The sequence below is a fragment of the Coturnix japonica genome, chromosome 4 (genome assembly GCF_054131305.1).
Source record: "Coturnix japonica strain WE chromosome 4, WE-NBRP24, whole genome shotgun sequence".
In the NCBI taxonomy this organism is placed as follows: Eukaryota; Metazoa; Chordata; class Aves; order Galliformes; family Phasianidae; genus Coturnix; species Coturnix japonica.
In genome coordinates, this window is record NC_140666.1 from 36,483,757 (window position 1) to 36,502,601 (window position 18,845).

Sequence of the window (18,845 nt, forward strand, 5' to 3'; positions counted from 1 at the left end):
GTATAAATCATGCGTCCACAAGAAGTCATTACCATGGTGGACACTGGCAGAATAAGTCAAGAACATGAAGCTATTATGTCAGATATTTCCCTGGAAAATGACATGCCTAAATGCAGATGATAAAGATTTTCTGGTTTCTGTGGTCTGTGGAAACATCTGTAGCAAAGATTTCAAAAAAATTTCCAAAGCTACAGACAATTTCTGAGCCTTATGGGAGGGAGCTGCCACTTTCTCCAATATGTTACAAGGCTTTCGGTACACATTCTCACAGACATTAAGATTATAATGCACTGTTTCAGAAGCTAGAGAAATACAGTCATCTCTTTTCCTTTTAAAGGCATTATCCATCAAGTTTAAAATTATTTGCACAAGTCTAGTCTAGGTAAGGCTAAAAAAACCCCAGAAAACAAGTAGTGATAAGTCTTGAGACTGCTACCAACAGTAATAATTCATGCATTCATCCAATATTTTCTACATTTACCAGACACTGATTTGTTTGCTATAGTAAACATCCAAAAGTTTACTATGACAGTAAACCGAAACTTGTATTTTTCTAAATTAAAAATTTGATAGCCTCTCTTTACATAGAATAGTTCAGGGTTGGAAGAGATGGATAACAAGTCTATCTGCTTGGTTCAGAACAGGGTCAAGTAGAAGATTGTGTGCTGGGGGTTTTGAATAATTTTTGAGGGTTGTTTTGATCCAACAACCTTTCTAGACCACCTGTTTCAGCATTCACCCTCACATAATATTTTTCTGTGTATGTTTAAGTGGACTCTCATGTATATCAATCTGTAATCATTGCCTTCTGTCCTGTAAGCAAGTACCACTGATATGAGCCTGGCTCCGTCTTCTTTGACAGAGAGACACTGATTAGATCCCCTCTGAGCCTTCTCTTCCAGGGGCTGAAGCATCCCAGCTCTCTCAGCCTCTCCTCCCAGGACAGATGCTCCAGTCCATCATCTTCACAGCCCTTTGCTGGACTTGGATCGCTGTGCTCATGTCTCTTTTGCACTGAGAGATGGAGCATATGCTGTGATCCTGAGTTGACTACACCAGTGCTGAGTAGAGGTACAGGATCACATCCCTTGACCTAATGGCAATGCTCTGTGTAATGCAGGTTGTTTTTGCCATGATTTGACATTGCTGGCTTCTTGGGTTACCTGGCTCATGGTCACTTGTTCACTAGAAAACCCAGGTTCTTCTCTGCCAAGCTCCTTTCCCTCCAGTCAGTCCACAGCCTGTACTGGTGCCTGGGGATATTCTTTTCAGGGTACAGAACTTTGCTTTTCCCTCTCCTGAGCTTCACAAGACTACCATTAGCCCCTTTCTGCAGAGAGGCTAGATCCCTTTCAATGGCAGCACAACTGTGGGGTATATCATCTACCTCTCCTCAGTTTTATATTAACCACAAACATGCTGATGGTACACTTGGTCACATCATTCATGTCGTTAACAAAGACACTAATTAGTACCTTAGCGCTAATATCAACCTCTGGGGCCCTGAGGTCTGCTGCTCATGACTGGCCTCCCACTGGGCTTCATACTAAATACGTGTACGTGCTTTAATTCCAGAATATCTAAAACAGAGAAAGGAAATAAATATGCATGATTTTCTAGGTATGCCCTCTTGGCTGTCATAGGCCACTTTTTACCCAGACTACTGCTTTTTGTAAATGCAAGGAGCTCATGAATGCTATTGAGAGCTTAGACACCTCACTTCTACTGTCTCACTGTGTCATGGTAGCCAAGTTTGTAAAAGTCAGTCATAGCAATAGCTGGTGTACCAGCAACACCATCTTTCTCAGTTCAATTAACGTCAGTTTTTAAAGTGGGACCTGATCTTTTAAGTCTGTTCTGTGGCTTTTTTACTGTCTTATCCTGTGTGCTTCTTTAGAATGTTCACAATACAACAATAACAAGCTGTATCAAAATGATGAAGCATTCTATATTTTTAGAGTTTTTCTGTCTTTTTTAGCCTGAAAAATATGACTGGATTTCATTTCCTCAGGAAGATCTTTCCCAGATTTGTGGGGGAAAAAAAATAAATAAATAAAAAAGAAGAAGAAAAAAAGCCCTTGAATTATGAAAAAAAGAAAAAAAAAGAAAAAAAAGAAAAGAAAAAAAAGGAAAAAAAAGAGCATAAATCTGTTTATAGGTACAGAAAAGCTTTGGATCATACATTAAAAACAATTGTAAGAGTCTAAAATAACTTTCAATGAAAGGGTCACTTACTGCAAGAAGGGCGCTGCTTAAAATTTAAGCAGTCAGTAATGGGAAGCGACAGACCTCTAACAATTTAAGTCTTTCACAGTTGAATGAATCTGCACTGACGGCCAGACAAGGATGCGCTAACCTACCTTACCAGTATCTTGTCTATAGCTTCATATGCTCTTCTTAGGCCTGCAGAATCACACAGTGATGTGAAGATTTTTACAGAGGTGTTCAAAATCTGTGAAACAGAAAAATAAAACCCAATAAATACAATGCTAAGCATTTCTCTTTCTCTTCTTTGTGTGTGTGTGTGCAATCCTTGTGTTTATATAAAATGCAAAATAAAAGTTTTCCCATATGCACATTTCTTTATTTATTAGCTGCAATAGAAACAAGTTTTTGATAATCACTAATAGTTGTTTGAAACTACATAATTATTACGAACTAAAAAGATCAAACTTGTATTTAAATGTCTCAGTTCTGGAGCTTTGCAATAAACGAAGAGATGTTACCAGATTTACAATATAAATTTCCTTATTCATAATTTACAATATTTTAAGAAGCTGTACTTTCATGAATTTCTATGAATCAATACATTAAGACGATGCCCTTTGTATTCACAGTGTTTCAGAAAATACATTCAAATACAATTTGTTTATTTTTCCTTCTTTAAACTATCACTATGAGAACTTTTTTTGGCACAACTCACATGCATAAGAATTGAATAAATTACAGCTTGCATGTTTAAACAAGGATTAACTTCAAATCCTGTAGATAGTTTTGTTATATTTATGACTAATTATTCACGCACAAGAGCAACCTGTTAATATGGGGATATACTCTTTTATCATGACCTCTCTCATAACCGAAGGCTTACAGCCACTGCACAAAAACATATAATCTTAATTTAATTTAACACTGACATCACCTTTATTGCATAATTTCTTTTTCAACCTTATTTTTTTCCAATGGTGGTAAAGGGAGAATGCATATGAAATTAAATCCTGTTCTTTCCTTCTTCTCTCTTTGTTGCTTGACCCAACCTATTACACACATGAGAACACAGGAAATCTCTGAAGACTATCTATGGAAATCCTTTTTGCACATTTCCAAGAAAGGAGTAGTGAATGTCATTTACCAGCTTTGAAGGGGGATGGGAGATGCACAGGGACATGTGACAGTAGCCTGCGTGCCCCAAGATGCCTATTTATGGTAACGTAAAAGATAGGGCACTTTTTATTAAGACTGCATCCCCTGTCATTGGCAAAATGTGTGGTTCAAAAGAATACAACTTGTGTGTGCTAACCCTATGGACGTCACCATTTCTACTGTTGTTTCCACTGCACAGCTTTCCCAGATCTTGAAGGAGCTTTATTACACATAGATGTATTGCTAGACAAGGCTCTTATTTTTCAGTTCCTTAAGTTCTGTGTGTACCAAATGTGTGGCTTACTTATGTACAACACACTACTTATCTTTCCTCAAGTACTTATCAAAGTTGTGTTCTGATGTAGTACATCAGCACTGCATCCTATACTTGAAGGTCATTCTCAATTGAGTTATTGATGCATATGATACGACAAAGAAAGTGAAGGCACTACTGTTAGGAACTTGCCACATCAGTTCAGAACTCACCCTAAACTGGATGCATAAGCATAGCTCTGAAGGCCTGCAGTCTGTCCTTCAGATAATCCATGCTGGGAACAGTAATGTGCAGCTGCCCAAGAAACAATTCTTGGTTTTGCATTTAGCTCAGAGGATCTGCAACATTTATTGAAGTAACAGTGCCCATGTCAATAAGCCTGCCATGATAGCATCAGGTTTCTAAAATTTTATGTACTGGACTGAAAATCACCCACACTTCAAACTAACCTCTGTGTTATTAAACTAGGCCACAGAGCCTCCAGTGGTTCCTATCTAGCACTGAAAGGTTACTTACGTGCCCAAGGCTTAGGCTGCTATGCTGCTTTTTTCCTGTCAAAGATATCAAAAAACCTAAAAAGTACAGATGAAAGCCAAGAAAAAGCCATAGCCAGAAAAGCTCAAATAAAAGGTCAGTTCACTACATCTCTGCAGCATCTGCTAAAAAGAAGCAAGTAAGCAAATAAATGAAGTCTTTTTTCTATTTTTAATTAGGAAAATTAATTTAAAATTCAAGATCTTCAAAAATTGTATGTTTCATTCTAAAAATAATTAAATCATCTTGGGGAAAGAAATACTGACAAATTATGATAGAATATATATGAAAATATATTCTACGTCTGCATTTCAAATAACTCCTCCAGCTGCCAGTACTTGGTGGGGACACAAAAAGGGACACATTCATGATGGTAAGAAGCTATTCCTGTCTATGCTACAATTGCCCAGGATGCATCTATGTGGGTTATGTGAAAAAAGGCCTCACCTACAGCGTATGCTCCATTTTCAACACTCAAGATAGAAAAAGAAGAGGATATAGAGCATAATAAAACACTGGATTAACACGTTAACATTAGAGGATTTCATTCAAAGCCTCTTGTAATTATAGTACAATTTTAATTATCATTTAAAAAGAAAAAATATTACAGATCTTTAATGATGATGAATGAAATGGACTTGACATAGTGATTGCTACCAGAATTTGTAAACAGACTGAAAACACCAAATAGACATTAAAATGTCCTGGTTTATTTTCAAGGGAGATTAACAACCAGTTAATCTATTTCTATTGCTATAAATACCACATAAGAAAAGACGTGCTCATGGTGAGTGTTCAGTCTGAGTGGGCATGGCTGGGCCATTCACCTGCTAGTTTTCTGATAAGTGGATAAATACTGGGAAGACTGACCATCCAGATTGCATGGAATTTACATGCTCCCTGGAATGCTGTTTTACGTTGAAACATACATGTAGGTCAGAAACAGGTCTTCCATTTTGGTGAATCTGTGCAGAAGACAGCAACACCCAAGGAAGAGGTGGGAGATGTCAATAACTAATGTTGAAAACATAGATATGCATAATGAATGTGCAGTTTTGTTACATCTGTGATCTTATGGAATACAACTACCACTACACAAAGGATGGAAAAATTGATTTAGTCTGTAGAACAAAAATCTGCTCATTAAGGGAACATAATTCTGCTCCAGTAAATACTGTACATTAAAATTTCATCTTGGTAATTTTTCTCCTGGTAAGGAAATGCAAATAAAAATTGTGTAAAGAAATACTGAATGGAATTACATAACCTGGATTATTAATATACATTTAAAATAGTGGGCTTTGGCATTATACAAATCTAGCTTATTTGCCTTTTCAAAAAGTCAGAGATTGCAGAGATTTAGAGTTACTGAAGGAGCAACACGTAATCATTTATTTATTTATTTTCTGTGTACCTAGGGTTTTGAGAAGGGATGCTTTGGCAACAGTTTTATCCTGATGATGCTAGGTTCAATCATCATTGTAAAATTTATGTTCTGCTTCAAAGAAAACTTGATATTCCAGTCAACGCGTGAGAAAAAAATCATGGTATACGTACTTGAACCAATTAAATTCATGTGGTTTGACTTAGAAAGAAAAAATAAAGTAAGACTAACAAAATAAAGACTATTAAAGTTGCACTGATTATGTTCACAAATAAGGTTTTAGGCCCTCTGTGACTATTCACAAGGACTGTCTCAAAAAATGAAAACTGTCTCTTAAAAAAATAAAGTAAAAATCAAAATCCAATACAGAAATGAAGGCTGAGTTTCAGTAACTTGTTCTCTAGGGCTTGGAGAACTGTTTGGGAGAGTGGTAGAGAGAAGACTTTTATCTTCCATATTACCAATCACTGTTCTAAGCACCATCTACTATTGTTGTATATTGTGAAAAAAAAAGTGGTGACAATTTTTTTTTTTTTTTAATCACTCCAAAATGGAAATTAAAATATCTGAAGTAACACCGTATGATTGCTTTGTTTTCTTTTTTTCATAGCAGCTGGATACGGGTGCATCTGGAAGGAGGATAGCTACTGTGGAAACAGCAGTTTGATTACAGAAACAACAACTCCTGTTTCTTTGCAATTCCACTAAGGCTACAATTTGTTACAGCATAGAAACAAAGCAAAATAACAAGGGTAAATTCCCAAAGTAGGTCCTATTTGCGGCATAGCTCTCACACTAATTCTGTACATAGTGATGAATTACATGTTTGCCTCCTAAGCCAAGGAAAACATAAGTCAGATCTCACACCTAGATTTGTTTTTCCGTTCTTTCAGTATTCTGCCATGTGACCCTCGTGGGGTTATGCCATTAACACCATCCACCTCCAGATCTGCCCATTTCCAAGATCTAACATTTTAAAATTTTGTTGTTGCTGTTGTCACACCTGCATTCCTTTTGTATAAACAGAGACACATTACACTTCTCATTGCTACACACTGTAGATTAACAAAATAGGAGATACGCTTTGCTAAACCTCAATATGTACATCTGGGGATAATGGATGAAAGAGTAAAAATTGAAGGTATGAATTTATGTTGAATAAAGAATGTCTATCCAAGTCAACATAAGATTAATGTTACTGGCAGTACTTTATCATTTTGGTAAAAAACATTACTCTGACAAAAACATGATGGGATAATATTGATTTATAATACTGTAACTTTAAAAAACACAAAACCACAGTTCTGCTCTCAGCTTTGCACTTGGTATTATTGTCAAACTTTATTGGAAACACATTTATTTTGATTTCTGAAAATCTAACAGTGTTTAGCCATTTCACGGCTGGTGAGCAGTAAAGATGCTTCTGCCTCATTTACAGATCTTGAACATGAATCAGACAATCAACTGCAACATTAGTCAAAGAGAACACTAGCTAATGATTTCTGACAGGCACTGCAGTAGTGGGCCAGGGCCCAGCCTGGGTAGCAGCATCTGACAATTTTTTTTTTCTAGAGCCAACAATAGATGTTGGAAGACAGAAAATGCAATCAAGTAATGCTGGCCTTATACCACTTAGTACCCCATATATTTTCAGAAAGAAAACACTCTAACAGTCACCAAAATGATCTTCTCCATACCATCCAGTGAAAATAAAAAAACAATACTGTCATATGCATAGGCATTTTCCAGTTCAGTGAGCTCTGCCCCACAGGAACCCAATAAATGCATATTTAAAAATAAAATTGATACTTTTTAATAGCTCATTCTGCAACTCTGATAATTCATTTGCTGTAGATCATGAGAAAAATCAATCAGAGGTTCTGTCACAGAGTTTCCTTTCCCATCTTCTGTACTATGATGAATTAACCACAGGGGCCAAACTGCAAAGCTTTTGGTGCTTGAAGTGTGCATAACAGAGAGGACCTATGCATCCATTCCACTGCAACTGCTTCACCAACCTCACTTACAAGGAGATTCCATAGACACAAAGGTATTCTACAGGAAAATTAGAGCAGTTTTACTTTCTTCATATTTTTGAGATTGAAAATGCAAATTTCCTCTAGAAATTGCCATTTTTCCCATACAAGCAACATCTACTGTACATGAGATGGACAATATAAAATAATTGTTTTCTCCAATTTTCTGTTTGTTGTTTTTATTTTTATTTTTTTTATTTTATTTTTTGGATCAATGTTCACCCTTAATCAACAATATATTGAATTAGATTACATTTTGATAACATTTCAATACAAGTGCAGGCCTTATTACCATAATTCAAGTGGACACATGCCTGTGGCAACTCTGAGTAAGAACAAAGAAGACTTTCACAACATACATTTGGAAGTATTCTCAGTTTGGTCAAAACACTGTGTGTGAGAGGTTGAAGAGCAGTAAGAAAATTGTATTGCTCATTAAATGTATTGATTATAGCAGAACTTATTGATCCCAGGAAAAAAATACACAAACATCAACTGGATGGCTGGCCTTGCCTTGTTAAATGCTAACTGTACTCAGGCATAATGAGCACCTAGAATAGTATATTACCCGGGTTGTATGCTCACAGTTAAGATATACTGGATGTCATGCTGAGGAATGAGGGAGTAGCCCCTGAATTGCCAGAATTGCTCCCCTAGAGAACAGGCTTTTGATAAGAGGTGGTTATTACTAAGGTGCTACTTGGATGACACTGCTGGAAAAGTAGTTGCCCTTTCCACTCCTCTCCTGTTATAGCTGGCTAGTAAGTGTTAACATTTACCTTGACGCTATATGAACTTGCACAGCAATGCTAGCTTCAAGTTATTCCTGACTATACTTGCTTGGAGCATTAAAGCCCTGGGGAGATAGATTAATGTTTCACTTATTTCTTAACAGTCTACCAAGACAGATGTAGATTCTTTTCTGGTATAAAGCATTTCTCGTATACTTTACATAACATTCAGAATATAAGTGTTTTGCTTCAATTCTGAATGGAAGATATGTAAATAGAAACAACTCATTAAAAAACTTCATTTCCACAGAACCATTTCTACCTTCTGCTGGATTTCATGAGGTCAGGAGTTCACTCCCAATGCCTGTTTTTTCTGCACAGCAAACTTCAAAACCAGGAAATGTACAGACGATTGAATAAATATTAACTTTTGTCCGTATTCTTATTTCCTTGCTATTACCTTCTGTATTACTGTTGTTAATTCTGGCCTTCTGCACCACTAACAGTGAAATTCTCATTCTCTGTAACTACAACTTTTTGTAGGAACGCAGTCATCATTCTATTATTTAACATGCCTCAAAAGGATTTGATTAAAATCAAAATAATGATACAGAAAAACAAGCCATTTCCTTCAGAGCAAAAACCTATGCAAATATCAGAGCCAGATATTTAAGTTTCTAATTATTGTACAATTCAAGATATTCACTGCAAGAGATATTACTGGTTAAAGTAAAGGTTGTTGTAATCTTCATTTAGTACTGAAATGTCATGTTTTCCCAAACCAGCCACTGTTGGCATATCTTTTCAAAATAAAGCATGGCTTAACAGTCTGAAGTGAAGAAGCTTCATCTGTTACCCCTTAACAGCAATATAAGAGGAAAAAACAGTTTATGTATCCTTTCCATCCTGACAGATGTGACAATAGCTGGAAACACTACGCCTGCCAAGAGCTTTTATCAAGTATGTTATAACAACTAGTAATAAGTGTAAATAATAAATGGCCATGATCTTATGGGAAACGGTGGCAATACTAAACAATTTTTGGTGTTTGCTGATGGGAGACTGCTAGCCTTGGAATTCCCTGGCTTCCCAGTAGAGTTTTGGCTCGACAATAAACAACAGTTTAATACTTGATCTAATCCCAGCCAGGAGGTAAGTTCAACAGCAAGCTTTTGCAGATGTTCACATCCAATAATCTATCCATAATTGATGAAACAGGGAGGTCAGATGTAATGGTTGCTACTATTCCAGCAACAAATAAATGGTTATTGACAAAACAAGCCAGTGTGGCGCTGAGTGCCGAGCAGTGACAAGCATGAAACAGTGCTGAGACAGAAGTAGTGATGTGAATACAGCCCTTCATCTTGAGAATTCCTCAATATGATGTGTGGCATGAGGGCCACTCTGACACATAAGCAGATGGAGGTGACTCATAAAGGAAAAATGAGATTCTGCAACAACATAAAAGACAAAGGCGGAGGCAGAGAAAGAATCAGGGAGAAACGGGTGGACAAGATTGGAAATTTGGGTAAGTGCAACTATGTGAATTGTTCAGAAATGTTTTTGTATAGCATCACTGTGGTCCAGATGCCTGGACTGCTTTTATCACACTCTTGTGTCTACATGAATGTACCATGCTGTTGGATTGCTGTAACGTCCTAAGACCTTACTAACCATACTGTATGCATGTGTATGCTTCAATGCCTATTACTTTTTAGACAGAGGATATATATATATATATATATGTGTGTGTGTGTATATATATATATATATATATATTCAGTCTACTCATTAAAGGATATTTTTAACTACAAAAGTTCTCCTAGCCAAAAGCTAACATACAAATCCTTAGATTTGCATAACACAATGAAAAAAAATTGCACAGATAAACAAGAAGGTATTAAAAAATGTAAGTCAGTTAATAACTTAATTTTCTGGATAAATATGTGGAAATAAGGGAAAAATTCTCCATCAAATGAAAACCACATACTCTTTGAGTTTAACCCATGTGAGAAATGTAGTAAAAGGAGTAATGGACTGTTTTTATTGACTGAATAAAATTTGAATCATTTACATGCAAACACTCACTTGAAATCTTTTGCATCTATTTCAGTGCTAAAAGACAATATTTTCACAATTTTTACTATGCAATATTCTAATATGAAGAATGGCAGAATGAAATTGTAGCCATTACTGCAATATGTAGTAATAAAAAGATTTCAGACAGAAATATTTTAAATATTAATATTACTAAAATCACTTAAAGCACAAAGCAATGTTAAATCGATTTATTTAGAAGTACAATTTATTTCACACTTTGCTACCAATTCTTTTGATCAGTTCTGCAATAACACATAAGAAAAACAGCAAACAAATTGCTTCTAATAATGAAGCAGCAAGTGCTAGGTTTTACACAGGCAAATTTCAGTGTCTTAACTTCTCGGTTTGTTTATCTATCAAAGGATAACTTTTAATTTCTTTAAGATGACTGAATCAAAACCTCGATTTGATGGTTCTGATCATGCAAAGTTATTAGGCATTTGCTTACACCTGAATACACAAGTCTGAAGTCAATGGGAATAATCGCATTGAAATTTAAACATGTATTTAATAAGTAAATTGCTGTAACTTGAACTATACCAACATGAGAAACCAATTTAATTTAAAAAGCCTTACTTTATAGAATTTTTAAAAAGCCTGTTCATTTCAGCTAAACCATACAAAGGAAAACAAAGCCTCGCACATTATGATTATATTTGCATTTAAGTATTGAAATTCCCAAGTTTGTACAATGTGCATACAAGTGCTCAATTTCTCAAAACATATAAGAAGCCTGACTTCTGTAAGTTTATTATCTAATAGAATTAAAAATGTCTTATAAAATTTTCCATCCTTTTGCTGCAGCCCTGGCTGTAAATATATGTAAATACAGTAATGGACACACTACTGAAAGTTCTTGTTTCTCAGACATTATATGCTACAAATTTAGATGTGATACAACTATCCCTTGATTATAATAGTTTTTAGGTTCCTAAGTTTAGCACACCTAAGCTAGAAATTCAATATAGTCTAAAGTAGATGAAGTAAACAACCTTTAAATCATCTTTTTATCATACAATTGTATTGCTTTGTCTTTTGTGTTCCTATTCTCTGGGAATAAAACAGATGAAAATGTGTATATCAACAGTTTTATATATATATATATATATATATATATATATGTGTGTGTGTGTGTGTGTGTATAAAATCTAACCTAGAAAAAAGTTTCAACTTAGTAAGTAGAAAATGCCTGCATAAATCCCATCTTTTAAGTCACAGTAGACAGCAGTTAGAGTTTAAGCAAAGCCTCAGCCAGGACAAATAGACTAGCTTTTAATGGCTCTATGCCCAGTCACAAGAAGAGCTCCAAGATATGGTTCAGTGGTTTGATGTAGCTATGGTAATGGGAAGATGGTTGGACTAGATGATCTTGTAGGTCCCTTCCAACCTCTTGATTCTATGATTCCATGATTCTAAGTGGTGTTCCCCTGGATTCCAACTGGTCTTCTCAAACATTTTTATTAGTGGGACTGAGCATGCTCTCAGCAAGTCTGCTGACAACACCAAGCTGACCTGTGAAGTTCACAGAATAGAAGGGAGAGAAGCCATCCAGAGGGTTCTGGACAGGCTCAAAAAGTGGGCCCATGTGAACTCCATGAGGTTCAAAATGGCCAAGTCCAAAGTGTTGCCCTTGGGTCAAGGCAATTCCAGATAAGAATACAGTCTGGGAGAAGAAATTGAGAGTAGCCCTGTAAAGCAGGGCTTGGGGGTCCTGATGGATGAAAAGCTGGACATAAGCCATGTGTACGCTCTTGCAGCCTAGAAGGCCAACTATATCCTGGGCTTTATAAAAAAAGTGGTTGCCAGCATGAAGAAGGTGATTGTCTCACTCTGCTCTGCTCTTGTGACTAGGATACTAACTTTCATACCCAAAATAAAGTTATATCTTTCTTCCTCTTTAAAAAGTAAGCACAAAATTAACAGAAAAAAAATTAATCAAATGATCAGACACTCACTTCTCCCTTGAAATTTCACGTCTTCTTTAGTATTCTCAGTTCAGTTTGTTATTTCTTACTTCTATCAGCATTTGACGCAATGTATTTTGACAGGGTAAAGTTTAGTACCAGTACTAAGTGTTCTCACATAACTGTGTTTGCTAGAGAATCGCACAGAATCACATAAATTCAAGGGTTGGAAGGGACCCCAAGAGATCATTGAATTCAACCTGCTGCTAAAGTAGGCTCCCTGCAATAAGTTGAACAAGTAGGCATCCAGACAGGTCTTGAATATCTCCATAGAAGGAGACTCCATAGCCTCTCTGGGCAGTTCTTCCTTGTGTTAGTACAGAGCTTCCTATGTTCAAGTTTTAGCCCATTGCTCCTTGTCCTGTTGCTACACACACTGAGAAGAACGTGGCCTCCCACCTCCCTTAGATATTTATAAACATCCCACACAGTCCTCTTTCCCCCAGGCTGAACAGACCCAGGTTACTCAGCCCTTTATCATCATTGTGGCCATCCACTGGACTCCTTCTAGGAGATCCCTGTCTTTTTTTAACTGGAAAGCCTAGAACTGGACACAGTGTTCTAAATGTGGCCTTCTTGAGGGCAGGGATGTTCATCCCATCAATGTCTGGCAGCAGGGGTACCTCCCAGAAACAATAAATTATATTGGTTGTAAATTGGCTCACTAATTGCATACCTTCAATAAGAAAACCTTTCTCAGTATATAATCCATTGCCAGTGTCAAAATCAGTCAGAAGTGCTTACAGTCAAGACTGACTCAGGTTTTTGTCTGGTCTTCTAATCCTTAGCTAAGAAAAAGACAGATTTTCTACTTGAGCACAGTTTTAATGAAAATTTAAAACCTGCTCCAATAAAAGTGAGGCCTCTAGGAATTATAAGAACATTTCTTAATCTTGTACATGATCCCATTTTCTATGCTGTGAAAGTTATGCACTATCAGAATGGCTAAATATCAACTACAAATGAATAAGGCTTGATGAAAAAAAAAAAAGGAAGCTTGAAATCATTTCCATTAAGTACTATCTTTTGATGTGTTTTGTGGCCCCCCACTTAAATGTTTCTGTAGTGACAACAGTGAAAGCTTAAATCTCAACTTGGATTTCTATCCAGACACTGCTTGCAGAAGTGTGTCTTGAGGTTCAGCCTCCTAGTAATGCAATAGGATAGTAAGCAAACCTCAGAGAAATTATGCTCACTAGTGTAAATTAGCTTTCACAAAACATGGGAAAAAAAGAATATAATGTAGTCTACTTTTTTGAACTCTTTTACTAGTTAGGATCCTCCTGGAATTGTAAAGTCTTTTAGACATATGGCTGTTATTTATATAAATAAGAATAACAGATACAATTAGATAAAATATACCATGTACACTAACTTTAGAATATCTGCCTTCCAAGTACATTTACTTACATTCTCTCTACTTGCATGAGTTAAAATTTTCAGGTTTTTTAGATACAGATTTTTTTCAGAAATTAACGTTATGGTCATAAATCACCTCTGATTACTTTAATAGGGTCATTTTGAATGTGAAGATGCCTTTATAAGTTAATAAATTTTCTTGATAATTTTATGCCTGTGGCTTGTATACCATAATTCTGACAATTGATGCACGTGGCATTATGTCATAAATTACCACATTTATTTTGGCACGAGTTGCAGTACTCAAGAACATTGCTCCTATTATTTAAATATGTAACATAACTGAGGCACGGGATTTAGCATCCAAAATAAAGGACCACAAATGCTCAGAAATGTGTAGGAGCTGGAATTTTCCTGGTAATCTGAGATGCGATTAATTGAAAGAGAAAAAGCCCTTGATGTCCAAGATGTGAAGTACTCTTAAAAGCCCAGTATATTAAAAAATCCCACATTGAGAATTAGATTACAATGCCTTATGTGAGATTCTGAATGACATACAATTGTTTCAGTTAAAATTTTGCTTGTTATGTAAGTCTTAAGAAAAAACAGTGACTTTCACTTTAAAATTAGGCTGGATGGAGAAATTTCTCCAAAAAACAAACAAACAACAACAACAACAAAAACTTATAATGCTTAAGATAAAATCTGTATATTATCTGTACTATTAATGTTGTGTGTCATATTTAGGGGAAATCGAATACTCTTGGTTATAATCTGTATGACATGAAAAATATTATGAACCTACTATGCTGATGTTGGATATAATTATATAATTCTCAGGCTTTTAAACTTGCACATCTTTATGTTTTTACAACTGAGGACGTCCACAAAAATCCATCAAATATATCAAATAAAATTAATTTATACAACGAAATTATGTTAGATTATACACCAAGTGCCTAGCAAACAAAAAATCCTTCTCCAACAAACACAGCCTATTCAATACAAAGCGACTGCACAATTTTCATGTGATAGGCTGCAGCTCAATCATTTCAACCTTTAATTACTGCATCAGATAATGAATATTTTGAACATATGCTTCTCCACTCTAGAAGACATGAATGAAAGAGAAACAAGTTTATATGCATGCTACTGTGTGTGTGTTGGGGGAGGGAGTAGCACATTCAGTAGAAAAAGGAACCAAGTGGCAACAATTGGAGGAAATGGTATCTGTAACAGCTGCTCCTTTCAGATTCCCCTAGAAGGAGACTGCCTGAGGTGAACCACAGCACAAAAGGATAAAGAAGATGAAAACTGATGCAAAGCAGGAAAATAACTGCTGAGACCCCTGAGTCTACACCCGAGTAGTCCCAAGCTGTGTGGCAAGACCTCTTTAGCATGCTACAGAAGCTGGTGATGAACTACATATTACCATGAGGCAAACTGGCTCCTAGCAGTATTGTCTGCATGTTATGTGTAATGATAACCAGTAGTCCTCTGGGAATGGGATGCAATGATTTCATCTCCGTAAGCATCTGAGCTCCCCTTGGATACAGAGACCATTAAACTGAGAACAGAAGGGTAAATTTTAGGCAATGATTTCTAATTGGAGAGTGAAGACAACTTGTGTTCAAGAGCCCTGTCAACCACTGATATTTTACTGCTCTCTGTACTGATGATTACTAAGGAGAAAAGGAACTAAAATGTTACCACTTTTTCTCAGTCCCATAATGCATAATATATTTCTGAATGAACTTTATTCATAGGTTTCTTATTCAATCTAATTGGAGATGTCAGTATTTTAGGAATCTTTATTTATTCTGCAAAGTACTAATATTTTCATTAAAGATAAAATACCATCTTATACCCATTTATGTTTATCTTATCCATTTATGTTTTGTATTACAGAGAATTTATTTCTCCTTTAATTAAAACATATATTGCTTTCCATACCTGTCAGGTGTTTTTGTAAGACTAAAAGCACAACCCTTTATGTCCACATTTTAAATGAATAGTAGTACATTACAAAATAGAAGGTTGCAGAATCTTCCTCAAAAAAACCAAACAAACAAACAAACAAAAAAAAACAAAACCAAAAACCAACCAAAAACCAACAAAAAACAAAAATCCCACAACTGTATTGTGTGTAACAAAAAGAAATGAAACCTCCAAATGATTTCTGTAACTTTTTGGCAGAAGACTTGGGGGAGCAATATAGGGAAAGAAGTAACTATAAAATTTAAGCAAAATGGACTCCAAGGAAACAATGCCACAATGTCTAATATTTTTGATGCTTTCAAGGATAGTTTGACCCTTTTTATAATACAGAGACTATATAGTCTTGTTCATTAATAAGTTTATAGTGTGATGGAGAGATCAAAGGCACATGCAGGCTTTGTTTAGCTGATTGATTTGTCTTACTGCTCTTCATCATCCACACAACTTATTCTGACTCTCAGAAACTTAACAAGAAATGTTCAGGTAAAAATGTTTTATACTTGTTGGTCAAAAGCCAATGCGGATGAAACTTAAGCAAAAAACAACTCTAACCTAATCTCATCATGTTCAGTTGTGGACTTCAACTACAGCTGAGTAAGAGCAGGCTTTTTGCTTCTGACTAGAAATTCATAAACATCCTACTTTCTGGAATGAGTTTGATTTAGACAGAAGAAAAGCCAATCAGCATTGAAGAATTATGTATATATAAATGGTCCAAACCTTTTGGAAAAATCATATTATGAATTACTGAAAGCACATAAAAGTATATTTCAAAAAAAATCTAAAACACTTCCACGGGAGCAAAGAAAGCAATGGGGAAATTCATAATCAGATCACTCCATGACTTCTATTGGTTTCTCTGAGAAAGATAAACTACCACAACAAAAATCACAAAGAATGCTCTCTATACGATTTGCTCGTTAATAAAATACTGAGCAACTCCACAGATGAAGGAAGAAACTAAAATAGAAACAGTAATTTTCCAAATGAGTAACAGCAATAATCATAGACAAAACAAATATGTTTTTCCCACATTTTAAGAGAGTCACTGATGACAGACAAATCAAGTTGTTGCTTATCTGTCTTCTCCCACTGACCTATGAAGAAGTGGAGAAACACTCCTTCCCCAGTTGTCACATGTAGAACTTGCATTGTCTTTGAATGATTACATGTGCGAGGCTCAAGGGAAACATGAAAAGTGCAGCCTGAACTCATGCGTCATCAGAAGAGATTACACCAGCACTATAGCTATTCACATCAAAAGCAATTCATATTTCTTCCACGTATTCTGAAAAGCTTAACATTTGGACTGACGGGTTAATTGTTGCTCACAAACACACTGTATCAAATGAATTTGAAAAATAGTTTGCTTTAAAAAAACCAACCAACCAACCAACCAACCAACCAAACAAACAAAAAACAAAAAAAAAATCATAACCAAATAAAACCTAAATAAAACAAGGCAAAATTGCTTTGTATGCACATAAAGAGAAAGGCTCTGAGAAAGCTAAAGCAGTGTTAAAATAAACTTACTGATAATGCTCTCTTCTCTTCTCCAGCAAAATGATACACTAAACTTAAGCAATACACAGCTTCTCCTTCCATCTTCTTATCACCTCCTAAAATATGGATTACAGTTACAGTTACCAGTGTAGTCTTAACAAAATGACATAAGCACAGACAAACCTTGTGGGTTATTAAACAAGATGTAGATGCTTATATACTGCAGTAAGTTTTTCCTTTCCCTTAGCTTTGTCATTTATCTTTTTTTCCAAGAAAAACTTGTTTCTGTTTAGTCAGGTAATTAAAATTAGAGGCTACGGGTTTAAACGAAGAAAATGTCTTAAAGTAAGTAATGCAGAACAGTCAGCTTAATGTGCTGTAACATTCTCTGTAATGAATTGTTTAATAGAACTCTGTTCTCATATTAGAAAAAGCGATAAAATATATAAATAAAATAAAATATATAATGCATTCTAAGATACAAACAAACCATATTGACCTGCATACTTGGACATCATGAGATAACTGTCAGTGGGCCAGGCTGAGAGATCTGGGATGTTTCAGCCCATGGAAGAGAAAGCTCAGGCAAAGAATCTCATTAATGTGTTCAGAAGTCTGATGAAAGGGTACAAAGAAGGTGAAGTCTTCTAAGTGGTAGTCAGTGACAGGACAAGGGGCAATTGGCACAGACTGTAAATCCATCTGAACACAACAAGACTTTCCTACCGTGCAGGTAGTCAAACAATGGAAAATATTGCTCAGGGTGGTTATGGAGTCTCCACCTGCAGATATACTCAAAACTTAACTGGATGTTGTCCTAGGCAACCTGCTGTAGGCAACTGTGAAAAGGATGGCATTTGATCTCCAGAGGCCTCTGACTCAGCTGCTCTGCAATTTTGTAATCGTCTTCAGGTTTCAAATTATTTATACATACTAAGATATAAAGACGAAATCTTAATTGGTTATAATAGAAAATTCCTTTTTGCAAGTGCTAAGTAAGTATGTAAAATGTAAAACAGTCATCAAGAAGAAAATATTACCCAAAAACTGCCAAATCAACAATGATTATGGGTTTACGGTTTTATACCATTGCTTCCAAAAGGTTTGGTTTTTTTTTGGAGATAAAGCTTTCAGAAATCTAAAAGATTCTTTGTTGTCAGCAAGAAGGCCTTCCTGTTTTAGTGAGACCTGGTAGTGTATGGATAGCAATTTTCTTTGACTTCCATAGGAAATAATTACTCAGTTGAGCACTTCACAATTTCTACTTTACTCTTCAGAAAACCATAGCATGCCCATCAAATAAAAATACATGAAAATGCAATTTTATACCTACCGGTTTTTGCCATTCTGATAGCTTTTATTAATGTTTTGATGGCCTGCTCTTGTTCTTTGTTTTCTAGCATTTTGTCTGCTAGCAATATATAAATTCTCCAAAGATGCTCACATGCCAGTGAATGGTAAGTGTGGCCTGTCTCATTCTTCCATGTTGTACCTTCTGTTAGCTGGTAAAATGCTTCATAATGCTCAGCAGCCTTCATCACATGACCTGAAAAATTTCAGTCATAACTGCAACCAGTGTAATCAACAACATTTTTATAG

At 35.7% G+C, this 18,845-nt stretch overlaps 1 protein-coding gene across 11 annotated transcripts in view; it reads right to left on the reverse strand.

Annotated features, from left to right (window-relative positions):
* TTC29 (tetratricopeptide repeat domain 29) overlaps nucleotides 1-18,845 on the reverse strand; it is a 185,521-nt gene that overhangs the window by 48,219 nt on the left and 118,457 nt on the right. For all 11 annotated transcript variants that reach the window (XR_014945294.1, XM_015861176.3, XM_032444409.2 and 8 more), the window contains 3 exons: nucleotides 18,580-18,792; nucleotides 17,277-17,362; nucleotides 2,361-2,452 (listed from right to left, as the gene is read on the reverse strand). Coding sequence is in view for 10 of the 11 variants with exons in the window: in XM_015861176.3 (XP_015716662.1) it covers nucleotides 2,361-2,452; nucleotides 17,277-17,362; nucleotides 18,580-18,792 (391 nt within the window). In the remaining variant the exon portion in view is untranslated. The remainder of the gene's footprint in view (nucleotides 1-2,360; nucleotides 2,453-17,276; nucleotides 17,363-18,579; nucleotides 18,793-18,845) is intronic.